This window comes from Haliotis rubra, unplaced genomic scaffold (genome assembly GCF_003918875.1).
Source record: "Haliotis rubra isolate DU_JTF1 unplaced genomic scaffold, ASM391887v1 Scf851, whole genome shotgun sequence".
NCBI classification, from domain to species: domain Eukaryota; kingdom Metazoa; phylum Mollusca; class Gastropoda; order Lepetellida; family Haliotidae; genus Haliotis; species Haliotis rubra.
Window position 1 is genome coordinate 388,829 of NW_025767581.1, and position 16,979 is coordinate 405,807.

The 16,979-nt window shown below is 40.7% G+C and overlaps 1 protein-coding gene across 1 annotated transcript; it reads left to right on the plus strand.

The window, feature by feature from the left end:
- Window positions 1-5,173: 5,173 nt before the first annotated feature.
- On the plus strand, window positions 5,174-15,716 carry LOC124262743 (probable G-protein coupled receptor 19). The gene is made up of 2 exons (XM_046697290.1): window positions 5,174-5,620; window positions 13,791-15,716. Exon 2 carries the CDS (start codon window positions 13,830-13,832, stop codon window positions 15,030-15,032), a length of 1,203 nt encoding a protein of 400 aa, XP_046553246.1. The 5' UTR covers window positions 5,174-5,620; window positions 13,791-13,829; the 3' UTR covers window positions 15,033-15,716.
- The last annotated feature ends 1,263 nt before the right edge of the window (window positions 15,717-16,979 follow it).

The following is a 16,979-nucleotide window of genomic DNA, read 5'->3' on the forward strand; positions in this document are numbered from 1 at the left end:
TTGAGAAGGCGGATAGGTTATCTTGCAAATGATGTTACCATGGCAACAGGTAATTAATAACTCAGTGTGAAAGGATAACTGACCTGTTGTGAGTTAATGAAGGCACAGCTAGTATATTTGGACTCATTATAAAATAATCCGTGGAGTCATTTGACATATTTGTAAAGCTGGATTTGGTTAGTTCAGGAAACAATAGGTTCTGTTGCCTGTCGAAACAGCTGACTGACTGGTAGTGTGGTTAATAGCACTGAACTCTTGTCTTGCTCGTATTATCAATCACTAGTCGGTCTTACCCAGGTGGGGGTGGCCTAGTGGTTAAAGCGTTCGCTCGTCGTGACCAAGACCCCGGTTCGATTCCCCACACGGGTACTATGTGTGTAGCCTATTTGTGTCCACCGCCATGGTATTGTTGGAACATTGCTAAACGCTGTAAAACAAGACTCAATCACCTGCTCAGTCACTCTTACTCTGACTATTTACTGTCGTGTTATAGCTAGAGTGAGTGAGTGGGTGTCCACTATGCCACGATGGCCACGATTCGGATTTTTTTTAAATCGCAACTCATCTCATAAAGCGCGAGAGATCGCAGATCCAAATCGTGGTGATCGTAAGAGATCTCCATGATTGTGAGGCATCTTTATAATGACAAAGCGCGTTGGGATGATCGTAATACGTCGTAATAAGGAGTATCAGATGTTAATTCCCATTGTCCCGCAATTCTAACAATATCTATAGCGATTCCATAAAGATCTATTACGATTATATTAAGATCTCCCGTGCTGTGTCACGTTGTACACAATTTATCTCGGTCTAATACGATTCAATTAATTTCTATGAACTTGTTAACACATTGTAATACGATTAACGTCGACGATCTATCACGATCCATCACGATCTGTCTCGATCTATTACTCTTCCTTGTGCTGCGACACGTTTAGGTGCTTTCCTATAAATTGTGTCACGCTGCCAGACGAAATTCATTGTGATCCAGCTATTGTGTATCACACTATTTTACCGTCATTTCATTGAAGAATATAGGGTATGGGACCGAAAATGGCAAGGGTAAATGAAAGGGCTCCAAAGTAACTCATGCTGTCCGAAAATCGTGTTATAATCGTGTTTAATCGCCCTGCTTGATCTAAACAGAAGGCAACAAAAGGTAGCAGATCGTTATGAACGTCTCAAAATGTAAGAAATCGCAACAGATCGTATACTCAAATCGTGATGATCGTAAAACGTCTCTACAGGTCGTCACATATTCGCAACAGATCTATATGGAAGCGTAACTGATCGGATATCCGATCGTAAGATTGCGTACCAGATCCAATCAGAGCGTATGAAACCGTAAAAGAGCATCAAGAAAGGAGAAAATAATAAAACGTTCCACCATGATGAAGATCTACCACGATATTTGGTTCGCGTCGGATCGGCATAATCGTGGCCTAGTGCATAATTGTGGCTTTCAACGCAACATCACGGCGGGGACACCAGAAATGGGCTTCACACATTGTACCCGGCAGGAAGGTACCAGCACACATGGTCAAAAGATAAACATGAATAGTTGTTGATTACTAGCAGAACAATTGTTCCTCGCTGACGTGGCACGGTAGCACGAATTAGACTGGGAGCAGATTTGCATTCGTATTAGAGATTGTTGATGACATGTTGCTGAACCGTAAAGGTTTTTGTTGGAATTGGTCTTCAGCAACCAATGCTTGTTGTAAAGGACAGCTGAAGGGATCAGGTTCATTCCCTTGGAGTTGGTTCTGTTTGTTTGTTATTAATCGAGTCTGTAATAAATCGAGTCTGGGCCAGACAATCCAGTGATCAACATCAAGAGCATCTATCTACGAAATAAGGAAACGATGTCATGTGTCAACTAAGTCAGCGAGCCTGACCACCCGATCCCGTTAGTCGCTTCTTCCGACAAGCATGGGTTACTGAAGATCAATTCTAACCCGGATCTTCACCGATCTCGATTATTCACGTTTAACATCATGCGAAGTTGTATGTATGAAGCATAGCCTCGTCCTTCTCAAAGTTACATGTTTTTCCTTGAACAAAAACAATTAACTGCATCCCGGTAAGAAACCATCTTTGTACTGACATACTGTTTATATGAGTTGTTTGATTTGTTTTTCATAATCAAGAAATGTTATGAGTGAAACAAGCCGTTTAAATATTCAAAATCATCATAATGTAATATTTCAATACAAATACTCGTTTTCGCCACACTCGTTTCATATTTTGTATGATTCTATCCCCGACATTTCCATTCGTAACTACTCGCCTCTTTCCGTGACCGGAATGACACGAGTAGTTACGAATGCTACATTTCATCAGTGCCCTTTATAGCCTGGTTCCTAGTCTGTCTCACTTTCCCCGAACCACATTATTTTCCGTACTGCCAAGTCCTATATGCAATGCTAAAGCGCTACATTAAGCAAGCCTAGATTTCCTCAGGTTCAGAATCTCTGATCTCCCTGGGGCTTCTTTTCAATTTAAATGAGCTTGTTTGTTAATGAAATACACAATGCCATTTTAGAAAGTGGTCAAATGTAACATATGTTATATTTGGGATTACACTTTCTTAGTAAAGTACAGATTCTAGTACTTTTGGGGTTGAGTCCCATCCGGTTATTTTCGAACCCGCACCCTCAGAGTCAGGACCTCCAGAATCCCGGATGGGACTCAACCCCAAAAGTACTAGAATCTGTACTTTACTGAAAAAGTGTCATCACAAATATAACATATGTTGTTTGTTACTATCAAAATTATATATTTAGAGACTAAGCGTTAGTCTTCCTGGTTCCCTGAGTTTGCTGCGCTTGCGGGGAGCCAGGTTAATTAATCTCCAGTTTTCACAAACCTGCTGGTCACCCATGCTGCAAACACTGAGGTGTGATCGGACTGTTGCTATAGTAACCACACAGTTGACTAAATTCACCTCAGGGCTTTGATGAAACTGTGTACGTGAAAGCGAGGAGTTTTCATTTGACAGAGATCGTGAAATAATGAGAGCAGAGTTAGCGTCCTTTAACAACTTTACTGTAAAACTGTCATCGGTTTAAGCAACAATCTGTATTCAAAAGTTTAGGATTCTATTGAGAACACCGTTGTCTCCATAATTTCACGAGATCTGCAAAGATCAGGGTTAGACTTGGTGTTCAGCAACCCATGCTTGTCGTAGGAGGTGACTTACGCGATCGGAAGGTCAGACTCTCTGATGTGATTATACCCGTGAAGGTCGGGGTTAGAATATTGATCTTCAGTAACCCATGCTTGTCGTAAGAGGCGACTAACTGGATCGGGTGGTCAGGCTCGCTGACTTGGTTGACACATGGCATCGGTTCCCAATTGCGTAGATCGATGCTGATACCGTTGATAATTGGATTGTCTGGTCCAGACTCGATTATTTGCAGACCGCCGCCATACAGCTGGAATATTGCTGAGTGCGGCGTAAAACTAACTCACTCACTCACTGCGGAAAAGGGTATCAACGACTGTGGAATTTCGACAGTTCATGCTCTAAAATCCATGCAACTGCATGGACAGTTACTTCAACGTAAACATTCAACGCAATGGACAGTTTCAACACAACCCTATATAAAATGTACAGTTTGTTATTTCGACAATAACTGAAAAAATACTGACCTATTAAAGCCTAAACTGTGAATGAAGACCTAAAATAACTATTTCTATGAAAAAAAAGGCGTGTCTTCTGATGAGGTTGTCATATATCGTGTTGAAACTTGGTTATTCCTGGGGTAGATGTATATTTGTATATTTGTTCTTCTGATCGTACATGTTGGTGTATTTTTTACATTAAATCCCTGCCGAACAACCTGCAACATGGGTGTACAATCGAACTTGATCATACTAAATCGTAATAAATACGCCAAAATACGCCAGGTAGGCAGGTCTACAACAAAACATTCTTCTTCACAACAAATATCTCAAGGATAACGTTTGATGACATGACGGTTAAAACTACAAACTGTCAACTCCTGGACAGTAAAATCACAACGCAATGGACAGTTTGTTTGCTAAATGTGAGCAACTCCATATAAAACGTACAGTTTGATTTTTCGACGATAACTGAAAAAAATACTGACGCATTTAAGCTAAACTGTGAATGAAGACCTCAAAAAACTATATATAAGAATTGACAGCCAAAAAAGGCGTGTCTGCTGATGAGGTTGTCTTATTTCGTGTTGAAACGATCATTTTCCGCGATCTTGTTTCGACACTCAGGAGGGTGCCCTCGCTTAACGCACAATTGCAATAAATAGAGAGGGTGTCAAGCTATTATAGAAAGATCTGTAAATTTCTAGACCCCTCTGCCAAATGGCAAAACCTGATATACTTGCAAAATAATGAAAGTGCGAGTGAAAACTTACCATTACTCTTGCGCCACATGTTCGTCTTTCACTGTCCAGCGAGGAAATGGAGTTGCTTTGGGGGGCAACTTCACATTTCGTGTGGACAGCGCTTCCACCCTGTGGAACCGCACGCGTGTATACAGTATAGACTATGACAAGCGTCAAACCAGGTGTTTGAAATCTTTTATTCTTCGCCAATGCAGATCACGGGGCGGTGGGATAGCCTAGTGGGTAAAGCGTTCGCTCGTCACGCCGAAGACCCGGGTTCAAATCCCCACATTGGTACAATGTGTGAAGCCCATTCCATGTATCCCTAGCCGTTAGCCGCTGGAATATTGCTAAAATCGGCGTATTATCATATTCACTCACTAAAGCTATTCAGTCTGTCAAACAAATCAAGAATCAATTCACAATGAGAACACATTTGCAAATGCCAATGCGAACATGACGTTATTCAGTGCAACAAAAGCTATCGCTCATCAAAGCAAACCGACTGAATAACATTGTCAACATATCATGTGTTATTCAATTTATTTCACAACGGCCTCCCCGGCGCCATCGACAGTCACATCACATTATTGACAAATGAAGCGTCTCGGTTCTCGTACGCGAGAATATATCAACAATCTGGTGCAGTGATATTGTTTCGCCTAAGGTCTATCAATACTGACCAAACAAACACATCGGGTAACTGGAATATATATTACCATGACAACCACAAACGCTCTATGACAACCATTAATAGGTTTATGTCCAGATCTGACAACATCGATGACGTATGGGCCTATCGCATCAATGTCTTCCAGAGGTTGTTGATTTAATGTACCGGAGTGGCTGACCAGGTAGCGTTCACTAACACCCATCGGCACTCTGTGCGGACACTCAATGAAACCTCGGACATGATGAACAGTGTCCGAACGAAGCGGATTCAAGAACCTGTGTAAGGTAAAAAGGACAATAATATATCGACTCGAATCACGGGGATCGATTGTGGCCTGTATGCTGCCATCAGATTTACAGCAAGTTTAGGTCATTTAGCTGTTCGAGACAAGCTTGTTGCCCGGTAATCTCTATTGGAAAGAATCTGATCAATACTCCCATCATTACTCACGGCAGCCGTCTGCACCCCACGCTAGCAGACGACACACCTGTCACAATGCCGCCATCTTGGATCAGTGAAACAACATCAGGGAGATGTTTTTAAGCTTGGAGGATATGTAGTCGATCTTGGAACGGAGGTAAGGTAATATTTTGGGGGTTTCAGAGTTCAGATTCTGTTTAATTAGTATAAGTATTGGAACTTCTCAGTTTTAACAGGTCTGTCATTGAGCTGTACTTATATGCATGTCAACTACGCATTTACTATAGTTTTGTTTATTGATGTTTTCACTCTAAATTGATAACTGTAGACACAGTAATTATATTGGATATTTTTCACTTTCAGAAGAACTTTTTATATTCGTATATGAAATGTGTTACATTTTTAAAAAAACTTAAATAGCGGGAATTCATTATTATTTTTGATAAATTGCGTGGCCATTTAAATTTTATAGACAGTTTACTCAGTGAGACCTCGCCCTGATCGACCATCTATGGATGGAAGTTTTGGAGCCTAACCACAATGTTACGTTTTTGTCGATTCTAAGGAGCAATTGCACCCGGAATGTCAACAAGATATACTTCTGTATAACTGGATCAAGGGTTTGGATAAGAATGGGATGGCAAACTATCAACAAGTCATGAATCGTACAAAACAAATGACAGCTTGCTTGTCATTCGTGGGTGAAAATGGTGTGGTGCAACATCTTCACCCAACTTCTTGTTTATTCGAAGCAAAGTGTCTAACTTATTTTTTCACTAATCCCACACTTGGACGTCAAACGTTTCTCGACATCAGTCACATGGGTGCCGTGCTTAATCCGGATTAAGAGGGGAGCTGTTTGGAAAAAAGAAGAGATTACAACACAAACAGCGGATTCAGCACAAATCGTCCTGGGCTGGGACGTGTGAATAATTTTGGTCAGCAAGTCCTGCGAATACCCTCGCTATTTGCCACCTTCCAATGATTAGTTTGATTCTATGCTGGTCCCTTTGGAAGACAGAAATACAGACAGACGGGCTTTGACATAAGTGAAGAAGAAGAAGAAATATAGTTTTCTGGAGTGTCACATGCTGCAATTCATTACAAAAAGTCGTTACATTATTACAGGGATTTAATAGCAGTATCCGACCAAATGGCCTCTGAGACACAAGTAGAATCAGAGTTGTATAAAAACATTGGTAATAAAATAAGTCATGAAGGCCTTTGGTCAAACTCAGTACCATTTTTACAATCAGTTATCAGGTTGTGAGGATAGACATCGACATAATTCTTTAACCGTTTCTCAGCTGGAATGATTCGTCACAATACTTACCTAGCCTTTGTATATTATTATTTTTGTTTGAAATTAACTGCTCAAAAATATGTACTAAGTGGTGTTTTTAATAATGTTGCTTACTATAGCGTCATCTTAAATGGGATTGACACATATATGTCATCGTTTCCCAAATGCGTAGATAGATGCTCATGATGTTGATCATTGGATTGTCTGGTCCATACTCGATTATTGACAGACCGCCGCCATATAGCTGGAATATTGCTGAGTGCAGCGTAAACCTAAACTCACTCACTCTTAAATGGGAATATACTGGACATTTAATGACAAAATGGAATTAATTTTCTTAATTTCTTAATTTCTTTCATTACACTTTGTATATATTCTTGCTTCCTGTTACAACGAGGGGCGGTGGGGGTAGTCTAGTGGTTAAAGCGTCACGCCGAAAACCCGGGTTCGATGCCCCACATGGGTACAATGTGTGAAGCCCATTTCTGGTGTCCCTCGCCGTGATATTGCCGGAATATTGCTAAAAGCGGCGTAAAACTTCACTCTCTCCTGTTACGCCGCTCTGGTCAACGGCCATTGGTTTGACCTGCTGAACTATTTACATGCTTTCTTGTTACGCATGAGGTACTAGAGGTACATAGAAAAGTCATCAGGTGACACGGGTAAAACATGCTTGTTTTTTTTTCACGCAAGATCTTTTTAGACAAAAGAAGTGTCAGGTGTTTGGGGTAACAACCCACAATAGATGATGAATATATCCTGTCATCGAACTGTTTTCGCGCTTTCGGGAGTGTCATCAAACACCTGGAGTCATTTTCACTCATTCAATCATATAATTATCCTCAACACTTTACTCCCATGTAAACCTGCTCTGCCAGATAATCGAGGCTGATATTCTCTGACTTGTATACATGTGGGTTTTATGCAGATAAGTGTGGACTGCAAGATATATTTGCCAAGAATATTCGGATAATGGTAAAAAAAGTTATGGATCAGATAAGGGAGAAAGAATATACTCCGAAACATCGTGTTCCATTGTCCTTTAAACATCATTTTAACGGCATTCTAGAAGTTGATGAGTCAATAATAAAGCATTCCACTTTATGGATAACAATTTCTAGAATTACTCACCAACTTCTAACACGACGATAGGGCCTATGCAATAAACAAGAGTTGTTATCCCTGAAGTCGTATGCTCTATTATAGCCATTCAAAAGACTTTTTTGATAATTCAAGGTTTGTTTCAAAGTCGGAACAAGCACTACAACACTTTATAAATATCTTTCAAAACCATATACACATGTATCAGTACTATCAAATATAATTAAACACAATCAAATACGTTAATCCAATACAGATTTATATATTGTATGTATAAACAGTGTGCGAAGTAGCCACTGGCCCGCTAGCCTGTGGCTAGTAAAAGTCTGGTCGGGCCAGTAAATCTCCACAGTCACTGGCCCGACTGGCAAGGGAATTTTCATGGGGTCATTTTGTAAATAGATGACTCTCCAACATGTAAAGCTTTAATACACTTTTAAATCATGCAAGATTATGGCCTGATGAAAATGTTCATCATATTAGCAGCTTAATGACGAAACCCGTGTCATGCTGACAATATCTTATTCTCATCTATTTTGAAATCGTTTGCTTAGTTTCTACATTCAAATTTCGGAATTATTTTGTGGGCTAGTAACTTTCAGGCATAGCTAGCCCGACTGGCCAGCAAAATGGAAACTATTTTGCACACTGTGCATAAAGAAATACATAACAGTTTAGCCTTATTACATAACCAAGAACTTACAATACAAAGTCAGATCACATTATGATGATAATGACGTCGACGACGACGACGATGATGATGATGATGATGAAGTCGGCTTGCCTGAAATGTATTTGTATTTGCTCTTTAAGACTATTCACTGTATTCACTTCCCACATAAAACCTTTTATGAGTGATTTTGCATAAAAACAATATTAAATATGCAATGAAGATCGTCTCAGTGAATTCATTGAGACGATCCAACTTGTTGTCAGTGGATGTCCAATTCTGGCCCCAAACACTGTATCTTAACCCACATGGATTCATGGCTGGATCCTTTACTACTATGCTTGAGGTCCATCCATGGTACGACCTAGGTCATGTAGAATACGTCGACTAAAATGAGAATAATAAAATCTGACAGTCTTTGTCGAGTAGAAGGCTGTAGAGTTGGGCAGTGATCACATTCTCCGACAAGGTCTTGGTTGTTTCAACAGGGCAACGCGTCCAGGGAGAAATCCCATCCACTGTCTGGTCTACTGACCGGGGGTACTGAGCTGATGATGAGCCTGACCAGTCAAATGTGTCCAGGATCACCAGAAACCTTTTTCTTTCATCATGTATTTTAATCGCTACCATCTAATAGTAATACACACAATCTACCCGTGCCTCTGATCTACATTTCAGCCATATTTTCACACTAATCATTGTTTCCATGTATACCATATTGTGCCAGAAAGCCTGTGATTATGGTTGATGTATAATACCGGGAGCGCTGCATCACAAATAGAATCCATAACTGATAACAGTCCTAATGCAACTCGGAGGTATAATTATAGGCTGCATTGTTTGATTTCCATGGAAACACATCTGTCCGTGTTGTCCTGTCGGTACTAAGCGCGTTGTTGGCATAACTACCCGATCAACGTGTTGTGGTGTTTCCGAGTGTCGCTCTAACTCAGAGTGTTGTCAATCTGTGGTTATCAGTTCCTTTGAATATGAAAAGCCTGTGCAAAAATATTTCCCTGTCTGCATTGTCCTCAGGTTTCATGTAGCGTAAAGGGCAACATATAGCTGTAAAAGACATGTGAATGGTCCATTAGATCCCTATTTAGTTTGTACCAGGTCGTTTGAGCTTGATATGGTGTAAAGCCCAACGGGAAGCGGATGTTAAACCCTCCCTAATATTACCCCCAAAGGATACGGTCAATAATTTCACGTTTAACACAAAATATTCATTTTACCCTGGTTCACTAAGTATTCACGTAACCTCCTCCCCCTCCCCCCCCCCGACACACGCACATACACACCGCCCAGAACTCAGATTCACCAAATGATGAATCGCGCACGAGTGTTCTTCTGAGATAATACCTCTTGAAATCCCTTCCAACAACCGTTACACTAATGTTATGTATAAACCAATAGTAAATCAAACAGTGCAAAGCCGATCTATTCTAACATCTTAGGCAAACTCGACTTGTATTCACTGAGCCAGAGAGAATCTTTCATTATCAAACACAACCACACCTCCCCCTTCATCCGCGATCCTTCTCCACCATTAACAATCAGTCTCAACACACATATGACCAATGTCATTTCTTTCAAGCCTGTCCTTGACACGATCTACCTACATTCTCGTGTATCTTACATACCAATCGATTCCCAAACACATGTTCGTCGAGATTGAAGCTAGAAACGAAGGGTAATTACCGGTCTCTCAAAGACGCATGTAATATTGAAGTATTGATTATCACGTTTCCTCTTTTCTTCAGAGAAATCCGATGACAGATTCTCTGTAAGTGTAATCTGTATTGTGAATGTCCTTGTGGTTTGTCTTTATTTTTGTTATTGTTGTTTAAGGTTGTTTTTCAGAAATATTCCATCCTGTAAGTAACACAATACGGACCAGACAATCCAGTGATTGATGTCATGATCAACTACGTACGTAACAGGGATATGATGATATGTATCAACCACGCAACGAATGACGTCACTGAGTGTATAGATTTCTGAAATCGATTTAAGACGTTCCTCTTGATGGTGGATGTTCGGGACATTAGGATTAGTCGTACCTGCAGGAAACTGATAAACAAGACGGATGTCATTACAAGACACACTTAATGGCATATGAGATGGAGGATTATCTCTGTAAATAGAACAATAACGAGTGTATAAGGAGAAACAGTGTGTTCCGGTCGATAAGACCTACGTGCTGGAGTACATATTGTAGGTCTCATGACTCACTAACACTCGACTCACTAACCCTCATCCTGATGCCAGCAGAGATGACTAGACAGTTTTGTAATTGAATGTAATAGGTAAACGACGTTAGCTGACAAAATAATTTGCTCTAAAAGAAAGATCCCCGAGGCGAACAAAATGGGACAAACAACCATTGCTCCCTGGATTGTTTTAACGCCGATTTGATACATATTTTCAGTTATATCATTTCATGTTAGCTTTGGGAAGAAAGCCCGAAGATCTTTGACGTTTATCACTTTGAAACCCCCAATGTTGCAAACTGATTTGCTGAAAAATAATTGTTGTGAAAAAGATATATAACTGTTTGACTCTTCCTGTCCGAAGTGAATCTGTGCATGTACTGTATGGGCTAAAATCTTTCTAACAAAACTACAGGGCTAAACGCTCCAACGACTGTGGGTTCAGAAGCAAAAGCCAGCCTGAAAATGACGACTCAAGTTGTTCGCAAGGTCTTTCCAAAGCTATAAACATCTTAGACCTGCACCAGTTCTTGATCCTGGCCAACAGAAATCACCAACGCCATAGAATATCAATAAAAACTGATTCCATCAGAGATGTATGGAACAATTAGCCAGTCACACACTTTCAATATGCAAGTCAGTGCCATTTACTTAGGGCATGTGAAAGCTGTGTGCGAAGGTCAACACACCATGGTGGCTTATGCCCCTGCTTAATGGAAACCCACTTCCACATCACCACTAAACAGGAAACCGGTTAAGCATGTGGATAATGACGTCCAGTGAATGTTCAGCATATATTGTAGAAAGGCTAATGCTGCCACTTTCAAAGCATAAAATATTTTTTATCGATATTTCTCGTTGCTTAGAGTATTTTCTCGTTGATGCAAGTAACGTTTTTGTTGCTTCGAGTATTTTCTCGCTGCTTCAAGTTGCTGTTTTAAATAACCAAAGTATTTCGAGTGTTTGAAAAAAGCATGAAGAAACGAGAATGTAGTCGAAGCAACAGGAAATTAATTGAAGCAGCGAGAAAATACGGGAAATTCAAGAAAGTATTTGAAATGACGAGCGAACGAACGAGAAAATAATTGAAGGAATGAGACAATCTGAAATAACGAGGAAATACTCCCAAACACAGACAAAATAACTGAAGCAACGAGACATTTCTCTAAATATATTTTATGCTACAAAAGTAGAAGTACTAGGCTTTCGTGATATTGGCATGGCTTTGTACGACTGTTGTTTCAATAATTTGTCATTGATTAGTGGAATTTCTGACCATTCTCTAGCCTTGGCACACAAAGGTAGTGTAGACTTGAGCTGGATGTGCTGCTGGAGATGTGTGCTCCCCACATGAGCAAGTACAATCTCCAGTTTGGTCGGTTTGTGTAGAGGAGAGACGCGGACTGGGATGTAGGGATTTCTCCTTGGCGTTCTGTGATCCAGGGATACACCAATGTGTGGTGGTTAGTCTGAACTGCGTAATAAACGTGTGGTTCAGATGATTACATCTTCCCCGCATGGCCCCTCCATCGCGTCATTACTATTCTTTACAGATTACAATACACAAGTGCAGGAAAGAGGTTTAAGTAAGTCAGGCTGGTGAAGCTTAACTCGGCACAGTCTGGCTGGAAAAGCTCAATATATCCCATGGCCCATGGCCCCTCTGCATGAAGTCGAACTCCTGACAGAATGTGAAGACTCCCCAACATTGCAGCCTTCTGCATTACATTCAATGTCAGAAGGGCAGTGTTCCTGACAGCAAACCCCTTGGCCCCTCTAGATGCAGTCCAGGCGGCGACTTCTCTCAGTAAGTCGAACTCCTGTCAGAATGTGAAGACTCCCCAACACTGCAGCCTTCTGCATTACATGCAATGTCAGAAGGGCGGCGACTTCTCTGATGCAGTCTAGGCCGCAGTAAGTCGAACTCCTGTCAGAATGTGAAGACTCCCCAACACTGCAGCCTTCTGCATTACATTCAATGTCAGAAGGGCAGTGTTCCTGACAACAAACACATGTACACTCCCAATGTCAGCCTGCATGTTGGAAGGTACCAAACCCAAGGCACTAAAACAACGGGGAGTCTTGGTGCTTCGTATGCGAGCATAACATCTTTCGTAAGCGAGGTGCCATTATTTACCATGTGTTTTCTGAATCTGTCAATCACACTTTTTCTCATCAGAAAAAGAAATGATTAATAATGATTTTAAAAAGAATTAATTCCTTTTACCGAAAAGGACAGGTCAGATTTTGTTGGTTTGGATGCGCCGGGTCTATTCCAAAGGTATTTCAGGTTATCTGTTCTGTGTTTGTTTTATGTTTGTATTTGGGGAGGGTGCAACAAATCAATTTCATTTTAATAACCCATTATTTTCAGACAATGTGAATCTATCCAGTGATCAATAACTTCATTCAAATTCAAGGATTGTTTTAACGCCAGTTTGAGAAATATTTCTGTTATAACACTTTTTGTTAGATTGTGGGAAGAAAGCACGAAGTGACGAAGGTCTTTGACGTTTACCACTTTGAAACTCTGATGTTGCAAACTCTTAAAATGTTATTAGGGCGATATTGGGATTCGAACCAATAGTTCCAGGTACATGGCATGCCAAAGGAACGCAACCCTGCACAGAGAATGCAATGTAGATCAAACCTACTTCCTCTATGAACGTAGGTGACAATTCTGGGAAAGAGCTTGCCTCAGTTGAAAGTAGCCACTGAAATTCGAATTCAGGATTAACGTCGATTTATGTCATTGATCACAGTGTTCTTAGCTCTGAGTGAGTGTAGTTTTACGCCGCTGTTAGCACTATTCCAGCAAGGGATGCTGTCGTAGCACCATGGTCGCTTTGAGTAACGGGGCCCTTTACCGCACCTTGAGAGAATGCTTAACCACAGTAGTACATGTGTTTCAATGTGGACATGCTTTCCTCATTAATTCGACAGCCTAGCATCAACGTCACTAGGAGTATATATACACTTTGCTCTTCCTTTGCAGGATCTTTATAAACCTCTGACGTAATGTTGATTCTTGTATTTTCAGATTCATCAGACTTGTGAAGAATGATCGTCTCCAGACTAAATGGCTGACGTCACCGATAAGACCAATGACGTCACAAGAGGCATGAAAGACATTTCCAGTCGGGCAACTAATGTCGTTCAGGAGCTTGACCCTGCCATCAGTGCATTGGCTCTGGACCGTGATGCCGGTCAAGTTGGCGTCGAGACGTTCACGTTAATTGTTATCTGGATCTTGGCCGTAACGGGAAACGCATTCGTTTGCATCGTCATCAACAGAAGTCGTAGAATTCAATCAACAACTAATTATTTTGTCATTTCCCTTGCGTGTTCCGATTTGGCTTTGGCGTTGCTATGTATTCCATTCATTGCCTCGCGCGTTATCACGAGCCGATGGTTGCTAGGAGACGCGATATGCAAATTTGTTCGGTTTGTACAATTTCTTGTGCCTTGTGTTAACATGTACACCCTTGTCTCTATAGCCATAGATCGGTTTTACACCATCATATATCCCCTCAGTTTCAAGGTGACTAAATGCACTGCCAAACGAATGATAATATTAAGTTGGGTGTCTGCGGCAATCTTAAGTGGATTCTGCTTTTATTTCTTCGACGTCATTTCAGACGTGGACGGTGCCGGCCGTAACGTGTGCCCAACGTACGTTTCGACTGGATCCTGGTCCGGGATTGTGTATATTTTGTTCGTATTTTCATGCGAAGTCATCATCCCATCTATAATCTTATTGACATGCTACATCCGGGTGTTCAAACATATTTGGAGGATCCACCTTGGGTCAAGGTTACTACAAAGGACGATGAACCCAGTTCCAAGGACAAAGGTCAAGGTCGTGAAGATGCTAATAATCGTGACCTTGCTTTCCGTGTTGTTTTATGTGCCTTTTCACGTCTGTCAGCTGTGGTATTGTGTGGCTAAGCCGTCCCGCGCGGATCCAACGTTGTATATTGCTGTTGCATGGATGATGTTTGGGAATGGCGTGACGAAGCCGCTTGTCTATTTATGCTACAATTCCAATTTCCGGCGGGGATGCAAGGAGGTTTTGTGCATGTCTACAATGCGTTGTTACCGTAGCAACACTTACGCTATCACAAACGCCTCCACATTTGGGAAAAGAAACCACATTGGGATCATGGAAACGAGTGTCACCGATCAAGGACAGGATTCTCCATCCAAATCATTCAATCGATCACACATGTTGGAAAAAAGTGCCTGGCCTCTTCCATCCGCCGCGTCATCAACCTATATTTAGGTCAGCTCTTTGTGGTTTATGTTTATGCAAGTGTATTTTTTAACCAAGGTGCCTGAAGTATTTTGTCTAAAAAAATGTAATTATGTAACAAAATGAGATCAATTTTCATTTTCACACAAACGTCTTTAGACCCCATTTTAATTGCGATATTTGCAGAACAGATTCTTTTCTTTAGACGCATAAAATCTTTAATTTTGAAAGACTCAGTTGAACATAAATATATATGAATATCAGACGCTGCTGAAAAACACTTAATTTATGGAATGCATAGACATTCCTTTAGCTTGCATTTGCCTTTTTGTATTGTATGTGCTCTATATTTAACACATTTTGCTGTTTATGTTTCATAGGTTAATTTGATGTTTAAATAACAAAAACTAATGTATTTCCTTTCGCAATATTCTGGCAGTTTAGCCAGCAGTAATTACAAAACTATGCGGTAGTGGAGTCTGCCAAAAAACATTATGAAGACGTCATTAGTTACTCAATATTAGGCATCAGGGACTGAATAATATTGGATGACTCCTTTTCAATATGTGTACAGATTACATGACAGCCTTGATAAAGACGTAATTTGTCAACATTCGAAGCCTTTCACATGTTTATCAAAGCTATGTATGCATGGTTGACATATATACTTATGTTTTGACAAGAGTGCTCACAGTACCAGTATTCAGTTCAGATATTGACTAGCAAACGTAACCAGTGAGAGTAATGACCCAAATAGCATTCAGACGTTGGCTCAACGTTGGCAATGGTCTTGCCAGCATTGCCAACGTTGGGCCAACGTCCGAATGCTATCTGGGGAGTAGTTTAACCCTGAGCTACTATTTCCCATACGTTTTCTGTTATGTTTTAATCAGGTTAGTAAAACGTTTCAGATCATAGTAAACTACATGTACAAAAGCATATGCAGAATGTCTGGAGTTCGCCCTTGTTGTTTGCGCACCTGAAAAAAGGATGAGCACAAGCACCTTCTGTATTTTATACACTCCGAACATCCATGTTACGTTTTGGAACATGTACATATCATTTCAATAAATGACCAAGTTACTACTCCAGTGCCAAATCTGGTCCCGATTTCTCGAAACAAACTGACTTTTGACTTAAGTGAGAGTATTTACTCAAATTTGAGAAAACGCAGGAAAATGCATTTCCCAGAATGAACTGAAATCGATATTAAACTCAAACATAGTAGACAATTTGAGTTTGGTGGATAGATAACTTAAGTTGTTTGGACTTTTTTATTTTAAAAATGCAGTTGAATTAAAACTTCAGCTGTTTCAAACTGTCAAACTCAGTTTGAAATTTGAGGAAAAACGTAAGTCTGTTTCGAGAAATCGGGGCCTGTTGCGTAAAGGAAGGCTGCATGTTATTCTGGATAGTCAAAACTACTGGGCTGTCTCCAAAATGTGTAGCGTCAGCCCGGTCAGCGGAAGGTCTGTGGTTCGGTCTTAAGCCGTTTTCATACAAGAAAATACCCTGGCCGGCGATCGGCATTGAGGTCATGAAACAGGGACTGGTCGGCGTATAGACAGCTGTGTCTTAGACATACATGTCACATGTGACACATGTCATATACAAGCCATATATGGTAACTCACTGGGCTGGCGCTATAACACGGGGAGACCCGTGAACATCCGGGTTAGAATTGATCTCCAATAACCCATGCTTGTCGTAAGAGGCGACTAACGGGATCGGGTGGTCAGGCTCGCTGAAATATATGACTAAGCGGTTTTATATGGACATGTATAGTGCTTATATCCTTTTATATATTGTATGTATATATTTTTGACGTCAGAAAAGTGTCCAATCGGCATTTTAGGAATCACCTTTGAACATCTGATTGCTGAAATGATCTCCAGAATGAATCCGTCCAAAGGTTTGCCAGATTTGGTTTTGTGTACATGTGGATCATATAAGATTTGAATAATCTATGGAAGTCTT

Bases quoted from the DNA above. Each gene is read 5' to 3' on its own strand.
- LOC124262743 (XM_046697290.1), top strand. From the start codon at position 13,830: ATGGCTGACGTCACCGATAAGACCAATGACGTCACAAGAGGCATGAAA.